Below are 17,675 nucleotides of genomic sequence, written 5' to 3' on the forward strand. Positions count from 1 at the left end.
TTAAAAAAAATTAACCTCTCATAACTTTTAATGTCACACTAACTTTTATTTCAACATAATAACCTTTATTTTAATATCCCCTCAAAAAACCTTTATTTTAATATAGTGACTTTTTTTTATTAACAAAACAATCATATTGTCTCTAACGTTAATGATCTACAATAAATTAGTGTGAAGCAGGTCCATTTAAAAATCTGTACAAAGACAACCCCTTTAAAGAAAAACGGGGTAAACAAAAAGGGACCGAATACAGAGCACTTGGTATGGGTTACTAAAGTAGACCAATAATGGTTTAGTAAACTAGACCAATAATGACTAACCAAATTAGAACATGACGAACCAATGACAAACCATTCCTATTAGAACGAGTAAGACCAATGAGTCACCATATTACACACTCACGAATTCACACGGTTTGCCACCACCTCCTTAAATTTCCAAAAACGAAATAAAAAACATTATCGTCCCTTCTAGAAAAGTCTAGATCATAAGACAACAAAATGTAGCTTTTAGAATTGACTACTCAAGTGACTTTTCCTTTTTTTTTTTTCTTAATTAAATTTTCTCTTACTAATTAAGTAAACTTTCCCACACGTCTGGTGAGTTGGTAGTTACACACTCACTTCTAACGGCTGTTTCCCTTTTTCCGTCATTCAACTGTTAGGTTTTTATTTCCGCGTAAACGCGTGAACCACGTGACTTTATTACTATTTACGGAAGTATCTTATTTTTAGATGCTTTGTTGGATCTTTATTTTTGGAAATCTTGCTTTACAGGAAGAAAATCTTGTTTTATTAAGAATTAATTATGTCATGAATTCATGATCATTTTGTTTGCTATGTTGTCATTATCCTTCTTGCTACTACTATCTAGATTATTGTTATTATTCGTTGTATTATTAAAGTGGAGTATATATATTTTAAGGTAAAAGCGAATGAGCGCTTCAAGCGTTAAACAGTGCAACTAAATGTGGAAATATTAAAGTAAAATTAACATATCGATGCGTGACTATATAATGCATTTCAAACTTAATACGAGTATTATTTTAAGCACTATATTGAGAAAAATGCTATACATAGTCCTAAGCATTAAAAATACTCTAGAAAATTGTTTAAATTTCGGAAATTAAGACAAAAACACACTAATTATACTGATTCGCGCGTGTTTTTTTTCATGAATTCCTAATTTTATACAATTTTCAAGGGTATATTTAATGCTAATAGGGAGCCCTAAGGGTTATATAGTTATCTAACGCCTCGGTGCGGTTGTTAAAAGATCTATTTTAAAAGTATTATTGTAAAATGTAATTATGTTGCGCTGTTGTTGCATTAGTGGATCTAACAGCTACGTTGCAAGAAGAATCTAATTTGATGATAATGTCTGATTCGCGTAAATACTTACTTAATTAATTTTGCGGCGCTCAATTACTCATATTATTATTATTATTATTATTATTATTATAATAATAATAATAATAATAATAATAATAATAATAATATAGAAGAATGTTGAATTGAATCTCTTGTCTATATTTTGTCGGGAAGACTAAAAGAACTGAATCTCTTACTCGATGTAAATTAGATACATAATTAATTGCTATCGAGTATAACTTCATACGGAGTAGAATATACTGTAATGTAGGTAGACTTATTTATTAGCAATTTATTGGAAAATCGCTATCATGTTTTAAATATGTACAAAGTGTTGGTTATGGTTCACATTGATAGAAGTAGTAATCGGTTCGTTTGGATTAAATAGATTTTAGGGAGTAAATTTTTAATCTATTCTAGTGAGAGTTTTTTTTTTTTAATTTTCTTGCTCTTTTTTTTAATAAAAATAATTACTCGTATGTTTTTGAGATACAAATCTGACACGTTAATTTAATTTTGTTATTAAGTAGCCCATTAGTTTCATCTTTATATATTATAATAATTAATAGTTCTACCGGTTACCATAAAGCTAATAAAAAAAACTTTATAGGCATAGAAATTTAAAACATGTGGAACCAATTTTGAGTTTGGATCTCATTTTTATGGATCTTGTTTTGAATCTTATTTTTAAGAAACTGGATTCAAATCCTAATACAAAAATGGATTTGGATCAAGATTTAATCTATAAACGAGTGTTTTCATATATAATACCATCCTAAATTTTAATTAACCATAATTCAATTGACATATACAAAAATTTGCTTGAAAAATTAGTAGAAGAGTTTTTAGAAAAATTTTCACCTAAAATTGGCTACAATGTTACTGGGTTATAGACACAGAGAAGTTAGATTTAAAGGGCCATGTTTGCGTCAAACAACTATAATAACTCTTACCTCAAATTCGTGAGATTTGAGACTCAAATGTTGCCAAGTGAGGGTGCACAACTTAGAAATGAATTGAAGATTCTCTTATCCAATTATTTTTCCCTCCTACTCTCACATAACATCCCTCCTACTCTCACATAACATGTCCCGCATATAATAAAACAAAATAATTGTGAGGTTTGACAAGGTGTAGTCAGGCCCACCCACATATTTATTGGTAAAGAATGACAAGATATGGGATGATAGCATGATAGACATGTGAACTGGACCACACCCCTATGAATGTTGTGTCATAAGGCCCACAATACTTAACTATGGGCCTTGGCTGCCAGACCCATGAGGTAAACGGACTTGACATGAAGCACGACAGCCTATATTTATTTATTTTATTTTTTTTTGAGAAAACGAGCCTATAAAATATCTTTACCAAGTATACCAATAATAGCCAATAAATGCAAGAAAGGGAAGGAAAAAAAAAAAAAGACAGGAAGCCGCTTCATATACCTCATTGTATGATCTACCCTGCTTTCTAGTTTCATTAATCCTTCAAATTCATTGCCGTCGAAAAATTCTTACGTAAATGATATACTTTTATACTTTCCATTGGGATTAAGGTGCCTCAGCTGCCAAAAAAAAAAAAAAGTTTTCGCATTACTAGTTTAAATTACGTACACTAATAGAGTAGTACAGAGTAAAACAATTAATTCCGGTCATATGGAATAATTGTTAGCCTCATTTCAAAATTATATGGAAGGTCTAAAGAGTTACATTGGATTGATTTGCAAATCGCACCCTACCTGTACAGCTAAATTACACCCCAATTCTTTTCAGTGTTATTGCACGAAAATTAGATGGTCTCCATCTCTGATCACACCAATGTCTTCTACTTCTGCATTTTCTCTACTGATAATTTTTGTGAAGCATCGCCCAAACTTCTGGCCTGCAGTTTAAACGGGTTGAATTTGTCATCAGAAACACGCAATTGAAGAAGGCTCGTTTGATTGTTAATGAGTAGGTATTAGTACAATAGTACCTGCAATATTGAACAGCTCTTCAATGCTACCTGGCAGGACTATCAGTTTGCCAAACTGTTTCCCTTCCATACTGTCGCTTTGCGACTGCATGTGAATGATCACTCTAATCTTGTTAACATTTGTAATCGCTGCTCCAGGATGTTGTATGTAAGTGTTTGATCTCGAGTTTTCTGATACTGCCTCCATGCTACAACATATGGCCGAATCATGATCTGCTTGAGTTTCCAACTTGTATGTAGCATTCCATCCTTTGTGCATTGAGAAATTTTCAGGAAATTGGTGTTCACTTCCGTACTTTAAGCACATTATACATTTTTGTTGGCAGTTAAACCATCCCCCATTAGTATATTCCTCAATGGTTTGCGGCTCCAACAAACCTTGGCTTGCTAGAGTTTTTAGTTTCTGCAGAGTAAAACAGCTACATTGGCACTCTCATTCATTAAAACAAGGGCCGAGTTTGTTACTCCCTTCATTCCATTATTATCTAATGACTAAGGTAACACTTTTAATTCCGTTTTATATACATAGTACGAAGTATCACTTAACATATTATATATGAAGTTACTTGTATGACAGTGGAGGGGGTATCAATTAGGCTTGTTCATTTACTATTTTTGGAAGAATTACCGTAAATAGATGGCTCATGATGATGTGTCCATCTGCTTCGTTAGCTTGAATAATATTCGTAAATGATGTTCTATTTAACCTTAATATCTGAGACAGTTCTGAAGTCCGGACAGTAAATGGTTGAGGCTTGTCACATAGAACTCCTATCTCTCCAAATATATCCCCTTCAAGTAGCTTTTGAACAACCTGATGAGTACAAAGTAAAATTTTCACTGTTAGACAATGTGAAAATTTGATTTCCTTGCATACTCTCTCTTTTAAGTTGGCACTTAACAGCACAATTACCTGATTACGCCCATTAATGTGTGCCACCATGTCCTATAAAAGATAGCAGTTCATCAGTTTAAGTTTTTTTTTTTTTTTTTTTAATCTGATTGAGTGTTATGTAGCTAACAGTTAAAAATTTAGCCTTAAAATGCTCGAGACAATTAAGCTTTACCACTGCACCAGATACGAGAATATATATATCTGTTGGAACTTCATTTTGTAAAATCACATCTTCTTTGGGTGGGAAGTATTCAGCTTCCATCTCAGAAACCTGTATACAGGGGAAATCAGTGAAAATATGCTGACAATGGCATATGAACCGTATAGATCGAGATGGTAGTGTATCATCGTTGGCCTAGAGCACAGCAGAAATTAAGCGTATATACAGATTAAAAAGTAGATCAGCTTTAAAGCTTATCAATCTGGAAGAGGTCTTACCAGTTGTAAGAGAAATTTTTGAGAAACTCCACAGAAAAGTTGGACTTTCTGAACAACAGGAAAGAAGAGATACTGTGCAATGCTGGATCGGAGAGCTTTGGGCAGACTGTTTAAGGTCTGCTGCTGTTTTAACCCTTCGGTTTTGAACTTCAGACATACATGTGATAGCATTTGGTCCTGTATTCTTGGAGGAAGTTGATTGCGTGCTGCGAATTCAGTACAAGCTCTGACTGTATCCCTCTGCAGAACCATTAATCATTAGCACTTATTCATATGCTCTAATTCTAATCAAAACTTGTATATCTAGCAATATTGAGCCACTCACAAAATTTCTGGTGCGACTTGTCCAGTGAACAACAAGGTTTGTCATGTTTCCAATGATGTACGACGTGAGTCCTAGATTGAATAGCATGTAGAAGATGTCAAACAGCATCTCCATAGTGTTTTCAGCATGCAGGTCACCATAGCCAGTGGTTGTTAGTGTCACAATAGACCAGTAAAGTGAGGCAATGTATCTCTTCCACACGCCCTGTGATTTGAAGTTCGGGTTCACTGCACCAATCCAAGTTTTTGTTGGATCAGGGTATTTGTCTGCTAACAGGTAATAGAAGCATCCAGCATAATGAACAGCAAATAATGTTACCTGTAATTCAATAAAAGTCAAAAGAAAAGATACCACTTACTGATTAAAGTTGACTATTATTAGTTAATTACAATTATCAAAGTTGACTATAGAAATGGTAAGCAAAGTTCATGATGGCTTACGGCGACAAGTTTGGTGCAGCGGGTCCAAAAGTAGTTGAAGTGAATATCTTTCTCGAGCCTGGGAATGATTTACCATCCTAGCAAGTCTTAGGTGAAATCGTCTCATAGTAATCAAATACGAAGAATAAGATGGTATTAAGTTACCCTTCAGAAAAGTAAAAAGTTAGTACTAAGAGTTTTCTTTAAAAACACAAAGCAGTCTAGTACTCTAGCAAAAAATTACGGAGTACTGTAAGACTGTCGTCTCATTTAGAGTTTTACTTCATCAGTTCATTTTGAGTTTGATTACAGACCTTGCAAAGAGAGAGCTGACCCTCCGAAGTCTCCAGAGTCGAAGCATGTTAAGTGCTTTAAAACCTAGTCCACCGTTGTGGTCTGTAAAGAGAAGGCTTAGTGTCTGAAGTGGTGCAGTCGAACAGACATCAAAAATAAACCAGGTTGATAGGTACCTATAAACAAAAATTAGAAAGCTTATAAGCCCACAAGTTTAGTACTTTGTATCTAAAAAGGATGAAACCCAAACTGCAGCATACTAACCTGATTGCAATTTTTTTATGATCATCGATTAGTAAGTAAGTTCTACGATCAATATATGCAACAAAGAAGGTGAGAACTATATCAATTGCGAAAAAGCCATTCACAATGTGATCAATGATGAAGAGTGCATCCTGTTTGTATACGAGGAATGCAAACTCGAATGGACAGATCCATGCTGAATAAACAACCAGGATGATTAGCAGCATCTCCCATGCCCTGAAAGTTTGAACCTTTTCACTTTACTCTCATGACAACTTTGATAGAATTTTACAGAAAGATGGCAGCAGTGAAGTATGTTATGTCAGTTGAATTCCTAAAAATCTCGATAGAGTATATGCCTTAATGTTCAATCCTACTTTGTTATCTCACCTGTAGCGAGGATTGAATGGTGAGATGACATATTTATTGAGCTTGACAGCTTGATTGATTCGAGCTCCAAGAGATGGTAAAATATCATTAGAGAAAACGCTGTCATAGCTGCTACCATGATCAATTCTCAGCTCATCTGTGCAAAAACGCTTGAAGAATGTTCTTATGCAGGAAAGCCACACCCACATGTTTCAGTATGCGGGTGCTCAAGAGTCAAAACTTTTTTTGTTATGCTCAAGATTCAGAAGTTTTTTGTAGTTCCAATTTATTTTTACTTTTGCAAGCTGATTAGCTGTGTCTGAATCTTATATACTGACAACGAAAGTGCGTGGTGCGCGTTGCGCAGTCGCCATGTAGACAGATTGATGAGAAGATTGAAAAAGAAACATCTTGTGACCCAACCAGAAATGGAAAGGAAGCATATACGTGCGTATGGCCCAGGTAGATCTCGTGTATAAAGGAAGGAGAAGGATCCAGAGAGAAAAAGACAGCAATTGTGGCTGAAATACATCTCTTTTGTATCAGAGAAATATTAGCTGGTGCAATTTTATTGGGTTCATGGATACCAGAAAGAGGGAAAGTACACATCAAGGGTAGTTTTTATTGTTGTAAAAGAGGTTATAGTTAACTTTAATGGTAATAATACTGAACTGCTGATAATAATTGGCCTGCTGGATGTCTCCAAAAAGAAAGGTGGCCTGGTGCTGCTGGCAGGCAGTCGCATTCTGCATTAATTTATACAACCTCCCTCTTTTACAATCGCAACGTCTGCACTATTCAAAAATTATATTTGACCAAATTTGTTGACTACTCACTTCCCTAGTCTTTAAATGTTGTTTCTATCTAGACAGTGATTGTCTCACAAAAATTGTCAAGATATAAAAAACAGAGGAAATAATATTAGAAACAAATGATAACATCCTAAATGATTGTTAGACTAGACTCAATGTACAATTTGTAAATATCAAAATTTTAAAATATTTACTACAGAGCAATAGACAGGCCCGTATTTGGGGCAGGGCAGGCGGGGCGGCTGTCCTGGGCCCCAGAATGGGAAGCCCAACTTTTGTTAAAATGAGTTCTGTAGTTAAAGAACACAAGTCAAACACATTATATTTCTTCACTCCTCCCTATAATTATCTCGTGTTCACATACTCCGTATTATTGAAAATAAAAGATTTTCATTTCCCAAAAATGACTCCAAAAGTTTCTATTGTTTCCTTTATTGACTTAAATTCCTTAATAACCTCATCAAAATTTTCAATTTCTCAATCTAATTACTCTAACCCATATTCAAATCCGATCATCGTGAGGATAGAGCAAGGTAACAATAAATACTTCATACAAAATATAATGAGGTAAGAAATTGAAGGTCGTTGACAAAATGATACAGTAAGAAAAAATGTTGAGCAATCAATAAGAAAAACTTTCCATTCAAAATTTTACTCGCAAGGAATTCATCACACCTCTTGAAGCTTAAATTTATTTGTTCCTCATTTAATTTTTAGGGGTCTATGTCAAAATTTTGATGCAGTTATTGATGTTTTTGATGTAGCGCAGAAAATTGGTGGGTTTTGTGTTTTAAAGATAAACAATTTTTGGTGTGCATGTTGAATGTTTTGATGTTAATTGGCCTAATTCATGTAAAATCAACATTATATACTAGTATATTTTTTGAACAATAAAATCAAACTTTATAGTGACTAATTCGTGTGTGTTTAGAAGACAATTATATACACTATGGTGGAAGTGATTTTTTTTTTTTTCTTTTTTTTTTTTAATCTAGATAAAGAAAATTTTATATTTTCTGTGAATTATGATGATAATAAGCAATATTCATTTTATCAAATTTTGGCATACCGGCATACCCTTAAAATTCAAAATTTTATAAGATCACTTTTAAATTAGGGCCCCGAATTAATAGTTCGCCCTAGGCCACCAAAATCTCAGAAACGGGGCTGGCAATAGATAGTCAAATACAAGTACATAACACGGGTCAATGTTGAGCACTGGACATGTTAAAACATCGCAATCAAAAATAAAGAATGGATGGAGTCTTTGACATTTCGTAATTTATGTATGTACAATAGACTCAAATATGATCTAACCAAACTCAACACGAATAGACCATTTGTCAATGGGACATGACCCGAACAAAAACCATTCCAAAGGATGCAGTTATCACCTAAACTGCATATGATGTACTTAATTTAGTTGTTCTTAAGAAAGATCATTCTAAACAAAATATGTTAGGAATAGATTACATACTTATTTCTAGTCTCAGTTATAGAATTTTGAGTAACTTTTGAAATCTCAAGTAAATGCCAAAAGACGAAGAATAATCAATGTAAACACATGATCTTCAACAATTTGGCATTAAGATTTCAAACCAGAATGCTCAAATTCAAGCTTTTACATTTATTATATGAACTGGATTTTTTTTTTTTTTTAAAAAAGCTATCTAGGTGTAAATCCATTTCAACAACTCCGCCGCAACAGGTATTGTCACATCACAGAGCTCATTGAATATGGCATTGTACTAATTGTTCCGTCGTTGTCCCTTGCTGCACTAGCAGCGAGCGCCAACACTTTCAATGATAGATGGAGCCATGGAGGTAAGTTATAAAGGAAGAAATGTTAAAAATTGGTAAGAGGCTCCCTAGTTAACTAAATGACCAAAAGAATATTCCAAACATGTTCATCAAATGTTTCAAGTGTGCAATGATTTACAATGAATGGAATGGAAAAAAAAGACTACCTCATGTGTTCGACTCCGTGTATGATCCACAAACTTCATTTCAACCAAATGCGCGCGCCTCAACTTGTTCAATCCCATAGCTCACTAACACTATTAAAACAGAGACAAAAATCAACTCTCTTATCCCATCGACCCCCAAAATGTCTCGTTCTCATATCGTTGATCATCTATTCAAAGAGTAAAGACAGACCGTCTATGTATGGTTCTTCCATTAATATCAAAAGGCCAAAAACTTTTGGGATAAAATGCAACAATTAGTACTTAAATGCCAAAAAAAAGTGCAAAGAAGATTTTAGGCTTTGTATCAATAAACTTACCTCCGAGTCTCTGGCAATCATAGTTTGAAGTTGCACTTGTGCCTCTCTTAATAAAATCCGTCACTTCGTTTATAACTCATACCTCACTCACCTATAAGGCTGTAACAACAAATGCATACAAAGTTCTCAGAGACTGTTCCAATTGCTCGCAACAGAAATGGAATTAAATTTCGGTTCAAAAAAATCAGGTGTAACTAATTAGAGTGCATCACAACTTACAACACATGATTATGTCAACTAGATGCATTAATTCCTTCTTGATTCTTGATTCTAGCTTCTAGTTCAAACTTTGTATTGAAATAATTACAGTTGCTATGTTTGCAACTAAATATGTAAGGACTGTGAATGAGTCAACTTCTTTGAGTTTATGCTAGGAAGGTTAGCAAGAATGTCCTTCAAGCCTTGACCCAAATAGCAGATGAAGATGAGAACCCGATGTTGAATGCATAGGTAAAAAAGCCTCAAACCTCGGAGGGATTGAACTCGCTGGCAGCGTCGCTGTAGTAGCAGAACTGCCACTCTCAGACCCACTGCAGACTGAACATATAACAGATCTACAAAAAGTAGTATGGAGTATACTTTAAGGAAACCAGTCCTTTTGTCACTTACAGTCCATTTGGTAGGCGGTTATAAACGGCGGCATGGAAATGAATATTAAGTGTAAATTAAGTAAGAAATTAACATTGTGATTTCTATGGTAATGCAATTTCATCCTCAAGCATGTGTTTTCTTCATTTTTTTTCATTATCATTCATTACCACTTGGGATGAGGTACTAGGTGAGAATGAATATTTATAAAGAATTGTGAACAATTTGGGGTGAAAGGTGAAACTAGCATTATCATGGATTCATGGGCATGAATCTTACGGATTTACATACAAATTCATTCTCATTACCATCATTTATGACTACCTACCAAACAGGACATTAACGTTGTAGGAATCACACCTTTATACTCACATCCACTAAATTTGGTCCCACTACTTCTCTCTCATCATCATCAATTCCTCCCAATCAAAACTTTAAAACGTGACTTTAAAATTATATGGAGCAAGAAAAGAGATGCAATTAAACTCTAACAGCCAAACAAATGAAAGAGCTCATCCTTGTCGACATAGAGAGTTTGAAGAGAAATTCATTGATGAATCAAACGTATTAGAATGCAATTAAACTGAAACTAAGCAGCTGGAATATTTCATACCTGTCAAACGACTCAAATATGGCCTCTAACAGTCAACACTCCCTGCATTCAAATTGTACAAACATATACCAACCGAAGTATAAAAGATTAATTACAAAAATCACAAGCTAATCATAGCATATCACATCACTTAATATAAAAAAATTAAATTAAGAATCATTAATTAGCACAATTACCTTAAAAATAATCAATCATCTTGTAATTATCAACCGCGTATGTAGATAGGACCTCCGTCGAAGGCGACCCTTGTCGGAGCATCATCATTAATTTCACTGTGGTGTGGGGATGATGAAGATGAGGTGATGAGAAGGAAACTAAGGAATATAAGAGGGATTGAATAATACTCGTACATGAAAAGATTGAAAATTTAATCAGCATGTTTTGGGATATACAGTATATGACAAATTCCCAATAATTGCATTAGATATTTTGAGCTTTTGACTTTCAATTCGTAGTAAAAAGAGAGTTAAACAACTAAACACTAACCAGAGTCCAACTGAATTTTTTGTCAGTTACATAATCTGAGGTGGCCACTCGGACCGAACAATAACATGGTTTGAACATATTGAACGCCAAACAAATAATACACTTCTAATTTCAAACATAAATATAGAGATTTATCGATCCAAACCGACTTGATCCTATAGCAAGACATATCAACCCACCAAATTTTTAATACTGATCTCAGAAATCTGCTAAAAATTAGTTCAGTGAAACACTTAAACATGAAATTTAAAAATGACCACCCAACCGACACGTTTGACAGGTCTCCGTTAATCCAAAAAAGGCAAAGAGAAAGTGACAAAAGAAAAGGTAATACAAAACACAGGCCAGTATATATAACAGAGTACCGAATTAGATGAGTCTTTTTTGTAACAGAAATAACAACCCCCATATTGCCAAATAAAGATATGAATCTTGAACAGAGTGCACAGATACTCAGATAGTCAATCAGACTACGCTGAAAAAACTTAACAGAACATGAGAACCGAGGAAGACCAAACAATGTTTACACTATACATCTTCAACAAAAATCCTAGTCAACACATTACACATTAATGTGGAAACAAACTCCGTTCTTCTGGCCACCAAGGGGTGTCGGTGTCAAAGCAGAAACACCCACCAATGCAAGCATCCCAGAGAGATGAACAATGGCGAGAGAAAAAACGGATGAAATAGCTGAGATCACAGCACGAATCTACTCAGTATACAAGCCGGAGCAGAAATTTCTACTTGGCCTTCTTCAATAGAATCAATGTTCTGTACTCTGCATCATCCTTGATGAAGCTCCACCAAATGTAGGAAAGAGGAATGCTAATGGCATGCCACACAGCAAGGGCATCCACAAAATCCCAGTAAGGTGGAAAATCATAAATCACCAAGAGGATAGAAAGAGCTCCCCCAAAAACTACAATCCATAACTTCCAACGTGAAGGATGATGACTCACACGACCCCATACAGCCCACAGAAGAAGCTGAGCTAAACCCATGGTTAAGCACACTTTCATGTTCAGACCTGATGAACACAGAGGAAATAAAATTCAGATAAGTGATCATGAAACATCAAAATTCTAATAATTTACATGCAAGTTGGAACTGAGAGCCAAGAGAATAACTAAACCTAGAAACAACTAAGATTCATCAGTTTACTCATAATTCCCTCCTAAAGCCATCATTATCATGGGAAGGGAAATATGTGCAATAAATACCAGTATTAGGCTATGGGAACAGCTCTAGCAAAAGCAGATTGGACCACGGCCAATTGGCCACTGTGCTAATAATACCTTTTAGAGAGGTCAGTAATATCAAGTTACATACTTGAGAATATCACAGATGGGCCACTGTTTATATTGTATGGTACGAATAATATTTTATAATCAAATTTTAATGATCAAAACATTCGACTTTGAATCTCAAGGAATAAATTAATTTGCCTTTTCGTTATTTCATATTTTGTTGTGAATTACTAGTAGGCAACTCTAAGGGCAAAGACTTGCATTGTACTCTGTTTCACCCGAGGGCCCAGACCCCAACCTAGAAGAAACGAGAACCTCATTTTAGGCATTTTAAGAACAAGTACTACAATCCCCCTCCCCACTTCATGAGACTTATGAATGCAATGGATCTAATCATGCATGAATGAGAAAAGGCAGCAATTAAAAACTCAACCATGGCTTTGGAATTCATCAAACTTCCTCATAAATTAACAATGTATATATTATATAGATCAAAAATGAAAGAGAGATTTACCATAGTCAAGAGCGTAGAAGTTTAGATACAAGATGTGTGTCGTCACAAATGCAATAAGTGGTGCGGAAACCATAACCCTAGAGGCTTCCCGCTTTATCTCAAATACTCGAAAGATAGCCAGGATAAGACCAAAGCCAAGCAACACCACAGCAGAGGAGTAGCCTAGCTTCTCTGTCAGGTCCAGATCTCTGTAAAAGGAGGAAAGGTTACAGATTCCAGTAGTCTAACAGCTTTAGACAATCAGTAATTCTTATTATATTGTATTAATGACAGATAGTGATCACCAAGCCACAAATTTCCCAGTTTTAGGCTTTCAATATAACAACTTTATACAAAATAAAAGCCTTGTTCGTTCTAGCCAATATCTTTTTCCTTTCTATTGGTGTGAGAAACTTTAGAGTGAAATAATCAATCTTGAATTGCACTTGTTGCCAAGATGCCAACATCAAAGTATTTAGAAGCTATCAAGAACATACATATTATAGCTAAGAATGCAGCATTCAGGGATATCTTACAGCTACAGCAGATACATAAATTTGATAAATGAATTACATAGAAAAATACGAAAGGATGAGTACTCACCGACTGTGGAAAACTGCAGCCCAGAACCAACAGTTCATTGCCAAGACACCATAGATATGCCACAGACCAGAATATTCATAGTATGTCTTCCGCTTATCCGTCACAGGCAACTTGTAATAAACAAGAATGAAGAAAGATATCCAACCGTGAAATTGTATAGCAAGATTAAGTGCAGAAAGAGATACAGAAACAGGTTCCTGGAGAAACAAGTGAAAATCATTTTAAACATGATAATCAAAGAATAAACAAATTAAATACTACTCTATAATACTCTACCATATTTCAACAATGGGAAATAAATAAGAACCTGGATTCCATATACACGACGAAATGGCCATCTTCCGTGATACTTGACAGGATTCTCTCCAAGCTTTCTCCTTTCCTCCTCCCTTGCAAGCATGCAATAGTAGCGACAATCACTGTGGCAATCCCACTGTTTCCATTTCAGATAGAGAGGTTCTTGAAGATACCATCGACCATCAGAAATGTTACCATCGGCAGTAAATATGCAATGTTGAAAGCACTGATTGCTTCCAACACAACCGGTCTCCTGACAATTCTCCACACAACCCCTAGAGCATGACAGGATATACAATCAGTAGAAGCTTTGTAACAAACAATCAAGCAAGAGAAGAGATAACGATGAGCAACAAAATGATTAAGAAGATAAAACAAAGTCAGTGAAAGCTATGAAGTGCACATCATCAATATTAATCTAATAATATGCCAAAACATTGCCAGAACTCAATTCTAACATCAACCCTATATTGAACATAATTGGCAAACTACAGGCTGAATCATCCATTGAATTGGCTCGTAATATACACTTTATTAAGTAAATATATACGAAGTTTAAGAGAACAGTCGTTCAAGAACAAAGGCTATACAAAATTACTATAAAGGTTATCAGACAAAGAGCCATGGAAGTAAGTATAAAATTCCTTAATCCTGATGCCTCTCATCCTACCTTGAAGAGCTTCTGTGCAATTAAAGGTATTAGAACCCAATGCACTTCTTCAAGATTGTCAATCAAGCAACTAGGCGAGAACTTAATATCTATCGAATGCTCAAGCCCCAATAGGATGTCAATAGAACATTAGCTATCCAATTTGCTCAACTTAAGGAGCTCACATGTGAGTAATGAGCTAATGGCTTATGAATATTTCCACATCAAAGAGGAATATTACTTTAAACGGCTAGAGTGTAACTTTGGCGTTCCCAAAATTTCCAATTGGTTTCAGGATGGAACCTTACACAAGATTAACATTCGCCTCCGCCTCCGCCTCCGCCACCCCACCACCCATTGACCACTAAAACCTAAGATCTAATAAGTCAGTAATCTCATAATGGAGGTCAAACAACCCATTGCCAAAAGACTCAGGGTAGAATAAAATCGTAACATTGAATCATCGCATCAATTCTTCTAAAAAAGATAAAACCTTAATCATATCCATCCAACTCAGAACCCCACTAAGTCACATTCTTCAACCCACTTTTTAAAAATCCCCCACTTTTTAATCCCAATAAAACCATCCAATCAATCAGTAAACTTGATGTCACCATGAATTCTTAAAATCGATCAATTCCCAAATTTCAAACTCAAAAACCAACAAAAATTCAACATATATCAACAAATTAAAACCCTAATTAGCAGCAACAACAACAACGAACATTTGCAAATTAACCAATTAATCAACAAAAACAAGTAAAACCCATCAAAATTAAACCACAAAAATAAGTAAAGCAAAGATTAGACAACCTGTAAATTGGATCAGCATCACCTTCAGTAGCTTTAAGAGCACGAGCAATGCCAAAAGAAGCAAAGAAAACAATCAACCAATGACAAAGTGCCATCTGGGAAAAACCCAACAAAAATAGAGGAGAGAGAAAAGGTATACAGAGATCAAGCTTTATCAGCTATGGCGGCAAAAGTCAGGCGATTTACAATCACATTTTTCAGAGGAGAGAGAAAATAGAGGTGCAAGATTTTGTGGGATTTTTTTTGGGTGAAATATTTAATTGCGCGAAAAAAATTGGGAAGAAGACAAGTGGGAGAGAAATAATAAAATTAGTTTGGGAAAATGGTACGGAAGTTAGTTTATTGAAATGAGTTTTGGGGGGTTTTGGTAAATGGGAAGAAATCATGATTTTGAATGACAAACTGATTTTCTGTACAATTATTTTTTGAGAGTATCACCTGACACGTGGGTGTAGATTTGTGGTTAATTAAGGTATCTTTAGCGTTGTTTATTGCTTGCCACGAGGTCGGGTCATTGGTTTTCGTGTGAGACGGGTGTATTGTGTGACGATAAAATTTTGAGGTTGGGGAACGACATTTGGTTTATGATATGGCCAAGTAATTATGGCCCTATTTGGTAATTAGTTGTTAGATGGTTGATTTAATTGATTGTATTATCTGATCTGACTACCTGGTTGTATTAGATGATTGTGTAAAAGTGTGGTAAATACGGAGTAATTGTTTATTGTTAGTTATTTCAATGTTATAACCTTATGTTATTGCATTTTTTACGTTGTGTCCCTCTTTTGAAAATTACATATATTTTAACCCTTATGTATAATTGGTAACCATACGATAACCTTGTCGTCGTCCTGTTGTTAACGGATTTCGTTGTATTATTTCTATCACCGTTAATGAGCCTCACGGATAATAGGCATATTTCGTGAATTACTCTATATTATCGAGGTTTGGAAACGAAGCATCAAGTCAATCCATCTTCATTTTCGCAAACTATATTTGCTCATGATAAAAAGGGGTCCATGTTTTTTTGAAAATAATAGGGTGATATAGTGGGTTGAGAATTTTATTTATTTATTTATTTATTTGCTAATTAAGATTTTCAGAGGTCATTATGCTAGTTTTGAGGGTGTGGTGGACGGTTCAAGTTGAGATGGTTGGGTTGTCTAAGTGATGGTGAAGGTGAAGGTGGTGTGGATGGGTTTCGATGGTGTTAAGGTGGCGACAGTGATTTCGGTGGGTTATATTGTTATTTAATTATGGGTAGCTTGGGTTAAATCTTTAATTCATTGATCATCATTATAAAGTTTTGTATTGAATTATGTATTAGTTCTTAAAATTATCTATATTAATGTTCTTAGGTATATCTTCTCCTCATTAAATATTCTTCCAACTTTTTTCATTTTTCGTGTGTTTGCTACTTGATTTTTTTAAAAGTATAATTAATGTTATTATTAACCAGAAATCTTTTTAATTTTCTTTGAGATGAATTTAACAATATATAGGGTACGTATAATTTAACAGTAAATAGTGTATAAGGTTGGAGCAATGGAGGATGTTGTAGGTGGATACATTCCTCCCAAGATGTCCAATATTTATAGGTGATGTATGGAGGTGAAAGAAGTGTGTGAAAACTTCTACCCACATGCTTTTTAAATTTCTACGTTAAACTAGAACCTTCATAACCATTCACTAATTCTAGATTTTCCCACAAATTTGCGTAAGTTTCTCAATGTACGAGAATTTTCTAGAAATCTTTGCAATTCCTGAAACATAATTAGGTGAGCTAGTGGAATTTGGGCTACATAAACCCAACATATACTTATAACGTGAAGTTTGTATGCTATAATGTCGTGTGTTTCTTTGTTTCCTCATTGTGTTTTTCTTTAATCTTTCCACGTCCTTTTATGTATTAATTTTTGACATGCTACTTCCTCTATACTTCTTCAGGAGTTAAAGTAAACCATTTGTAAGGGTAAAAGAAAATAAATAAAAGAGAACTCGTAATTTTATTCATTATTCACATACACTTTGTATTAGATATTTTTTCCAACAATTTTCAACTTTCATTATTTATAAATTATAATCCAGTTTTTACAACTCGGTAACAACATGAGTCATCATCAGAGATAGTGGTGGAGTCGTCATCATCAAGACATTTACATTCAACCTCAACAAAACCAAAGTAACCTGTAGCAAAAGCTATAACTATTCATTAAGGAGTCCAACTAGCTCTACATTGTGCCATTCCAAACTTTCAAATTGAAGGTGACAACCTTTTAGTTTTAGGGCATGTTCACTTCATATTATTTTCAATTCACTTTAGTTTTTAATTTCTTTCTCCCATAAAATATTTAGTTCAACTCAGTTTAGTCAATCAGAATAGACCCCATTAGTCATTGACTCAACAAAAAGACATTTGGTTAGTCCCTTGACAGATCAATCATATTATCAAACACA

The 17,675-nt window shown here is 34.6% G+C and overlaps 2 protein-coding genes and 1 long non-coding RNA gene across 3 annotated transcripts; all 3 read right to left on the reverse strand.

Moving 5' to 3' along the window:
• Positions 1–2,570: 2,570 nt before the first annotated feature.
• Positions 2,571–6,709, reverse strand: LOC145609121 (potassium channel KAT3-like). Its single transcript, XM_081664676.1, has 12 exons — positions 6,352–6,709; positions 5,983–6,198; positions 5,739–5,894; positions 5,446–5,503; positions 5,006–5,323; positions 4,681–4,920; positions 4,415–4,513; positions 4,261–4,293; positions 3,976–4,161; positions 3,348–3,750; positions 3,112–3,254; positions 2,571–2,937 (listed from the first exon to the last, which is right to left on the reverse strand). The coding sequence occupies exons 1-11, from the start codon at positions 6,537–6,539 to the stop codon at positions 3,148–3,150; spliced, it is 2,004 nt and encodes a 667-aa protein (XP_081520802.1). The 5' UTR covers positions 6,540–6,709; the 3' UTR covers positions 2,571–2,937; positions 3,112–3,147.
• Positions 6,710–8,941: 2,232 nt separating this feature from the next.
• LOC145606702 (uncharacterized) lies at positions 8,942–10,933 on the reverse strand. The gene is made up of 4 exons (XR_014105416.1): positions 10,804–10,933; positions 10,628–10,669; positions 9,427–9,525; positions 8,942–9,199 (listed from the first exon to the last, which is right to left on the reverse strand). It is a non-coding gene; the product is annotated as an uncharacterized LOC145606702 (long non-coding RNA).
• Positions 10,934–11,441: 508 nt separating this feature from the next.
• LOC145609122 (uncharacterized) lies at positions 11,442–15,557 on the reverse strand. The gene is made up of 5 exons (XM_081664677.1): positions 15,219–15,557; positions 13,767–14,031; positions 13,460–13,656; positions 12,878–13,065; positions 11,442–12,143 (listed from the first exon to the last, which is right to left on the reverse strand). Exons 1-5 carry the CDS (start codon positions 15,311–15,313, stop codon positions 11,857–11,859), a joined length of 1,032 nt encoding a protein of 343 aa, XP_081520803.1. The 5' UTR covers positions 15,314–15,557; the 3' UTR covers positions 11,442–11,856.
• Positions 15,558–17,675: the final 2,118 nt, after the last annotated feature.

This window comes from Chenopodium album, chromosome 23 (assembly GCF_948465745.1).
Source record: "Chenopodium album chromosome 23, dcCheAlbu1.1, whole genome shotgun sequence".
In the NCBI taxonomy this organism is placed as follows: domain Eukaryota; kingdom Viridiplantae; phylum Streptophyta; class Magnoliopsida; order Caryophyllales; family Amaranthaceae; genus Chenopodium; species Chenopodium album.

Coding starts and splice junctions, on each gene's coding strand:
- LOC145609121 (XM_081664676.1), bottom strand. CDS start 6,539: ATGTGGGTGTGGCTTTCCTGCATAAGAACATTCTTCAAGCGTTTTTGC. Junction 5,895..5,982: donor CATAAAAAAATTGCAATCAG/GTTAGTATGCTG, acceptor TTTTGTTTATAG/GTACCTATCAACCTGGTTTA. Junction 4,294..4,414: donor TTCTCGTATCTGGTGCAGTG/GTAAAGCTTAAT, acceptor TATCTTTTATAG/GACATGGTGGCACACATTAA.
- LOC145609122 (XM_081664677.1), bottom strand. CDS start 15,313: ATGGCACTTTGTCATTGGTTGATTGTTTTCTTTGCTTCTTTTGGCATT. Junction 14,032..15,218: donor GATGCTGATCCAATTTACAG/GTTGTCTAATCT, acceptor GTCATGCTCTAG/GGGTTGTGTGGAGAATTGTC. Junction 13,657..13,766: donor GTCGTGTATATGGAATCCAG/GTTCTTATTTAT, acceptor TTGTTTCTCCAG/GAACCTGTTTCTGTATCTCT.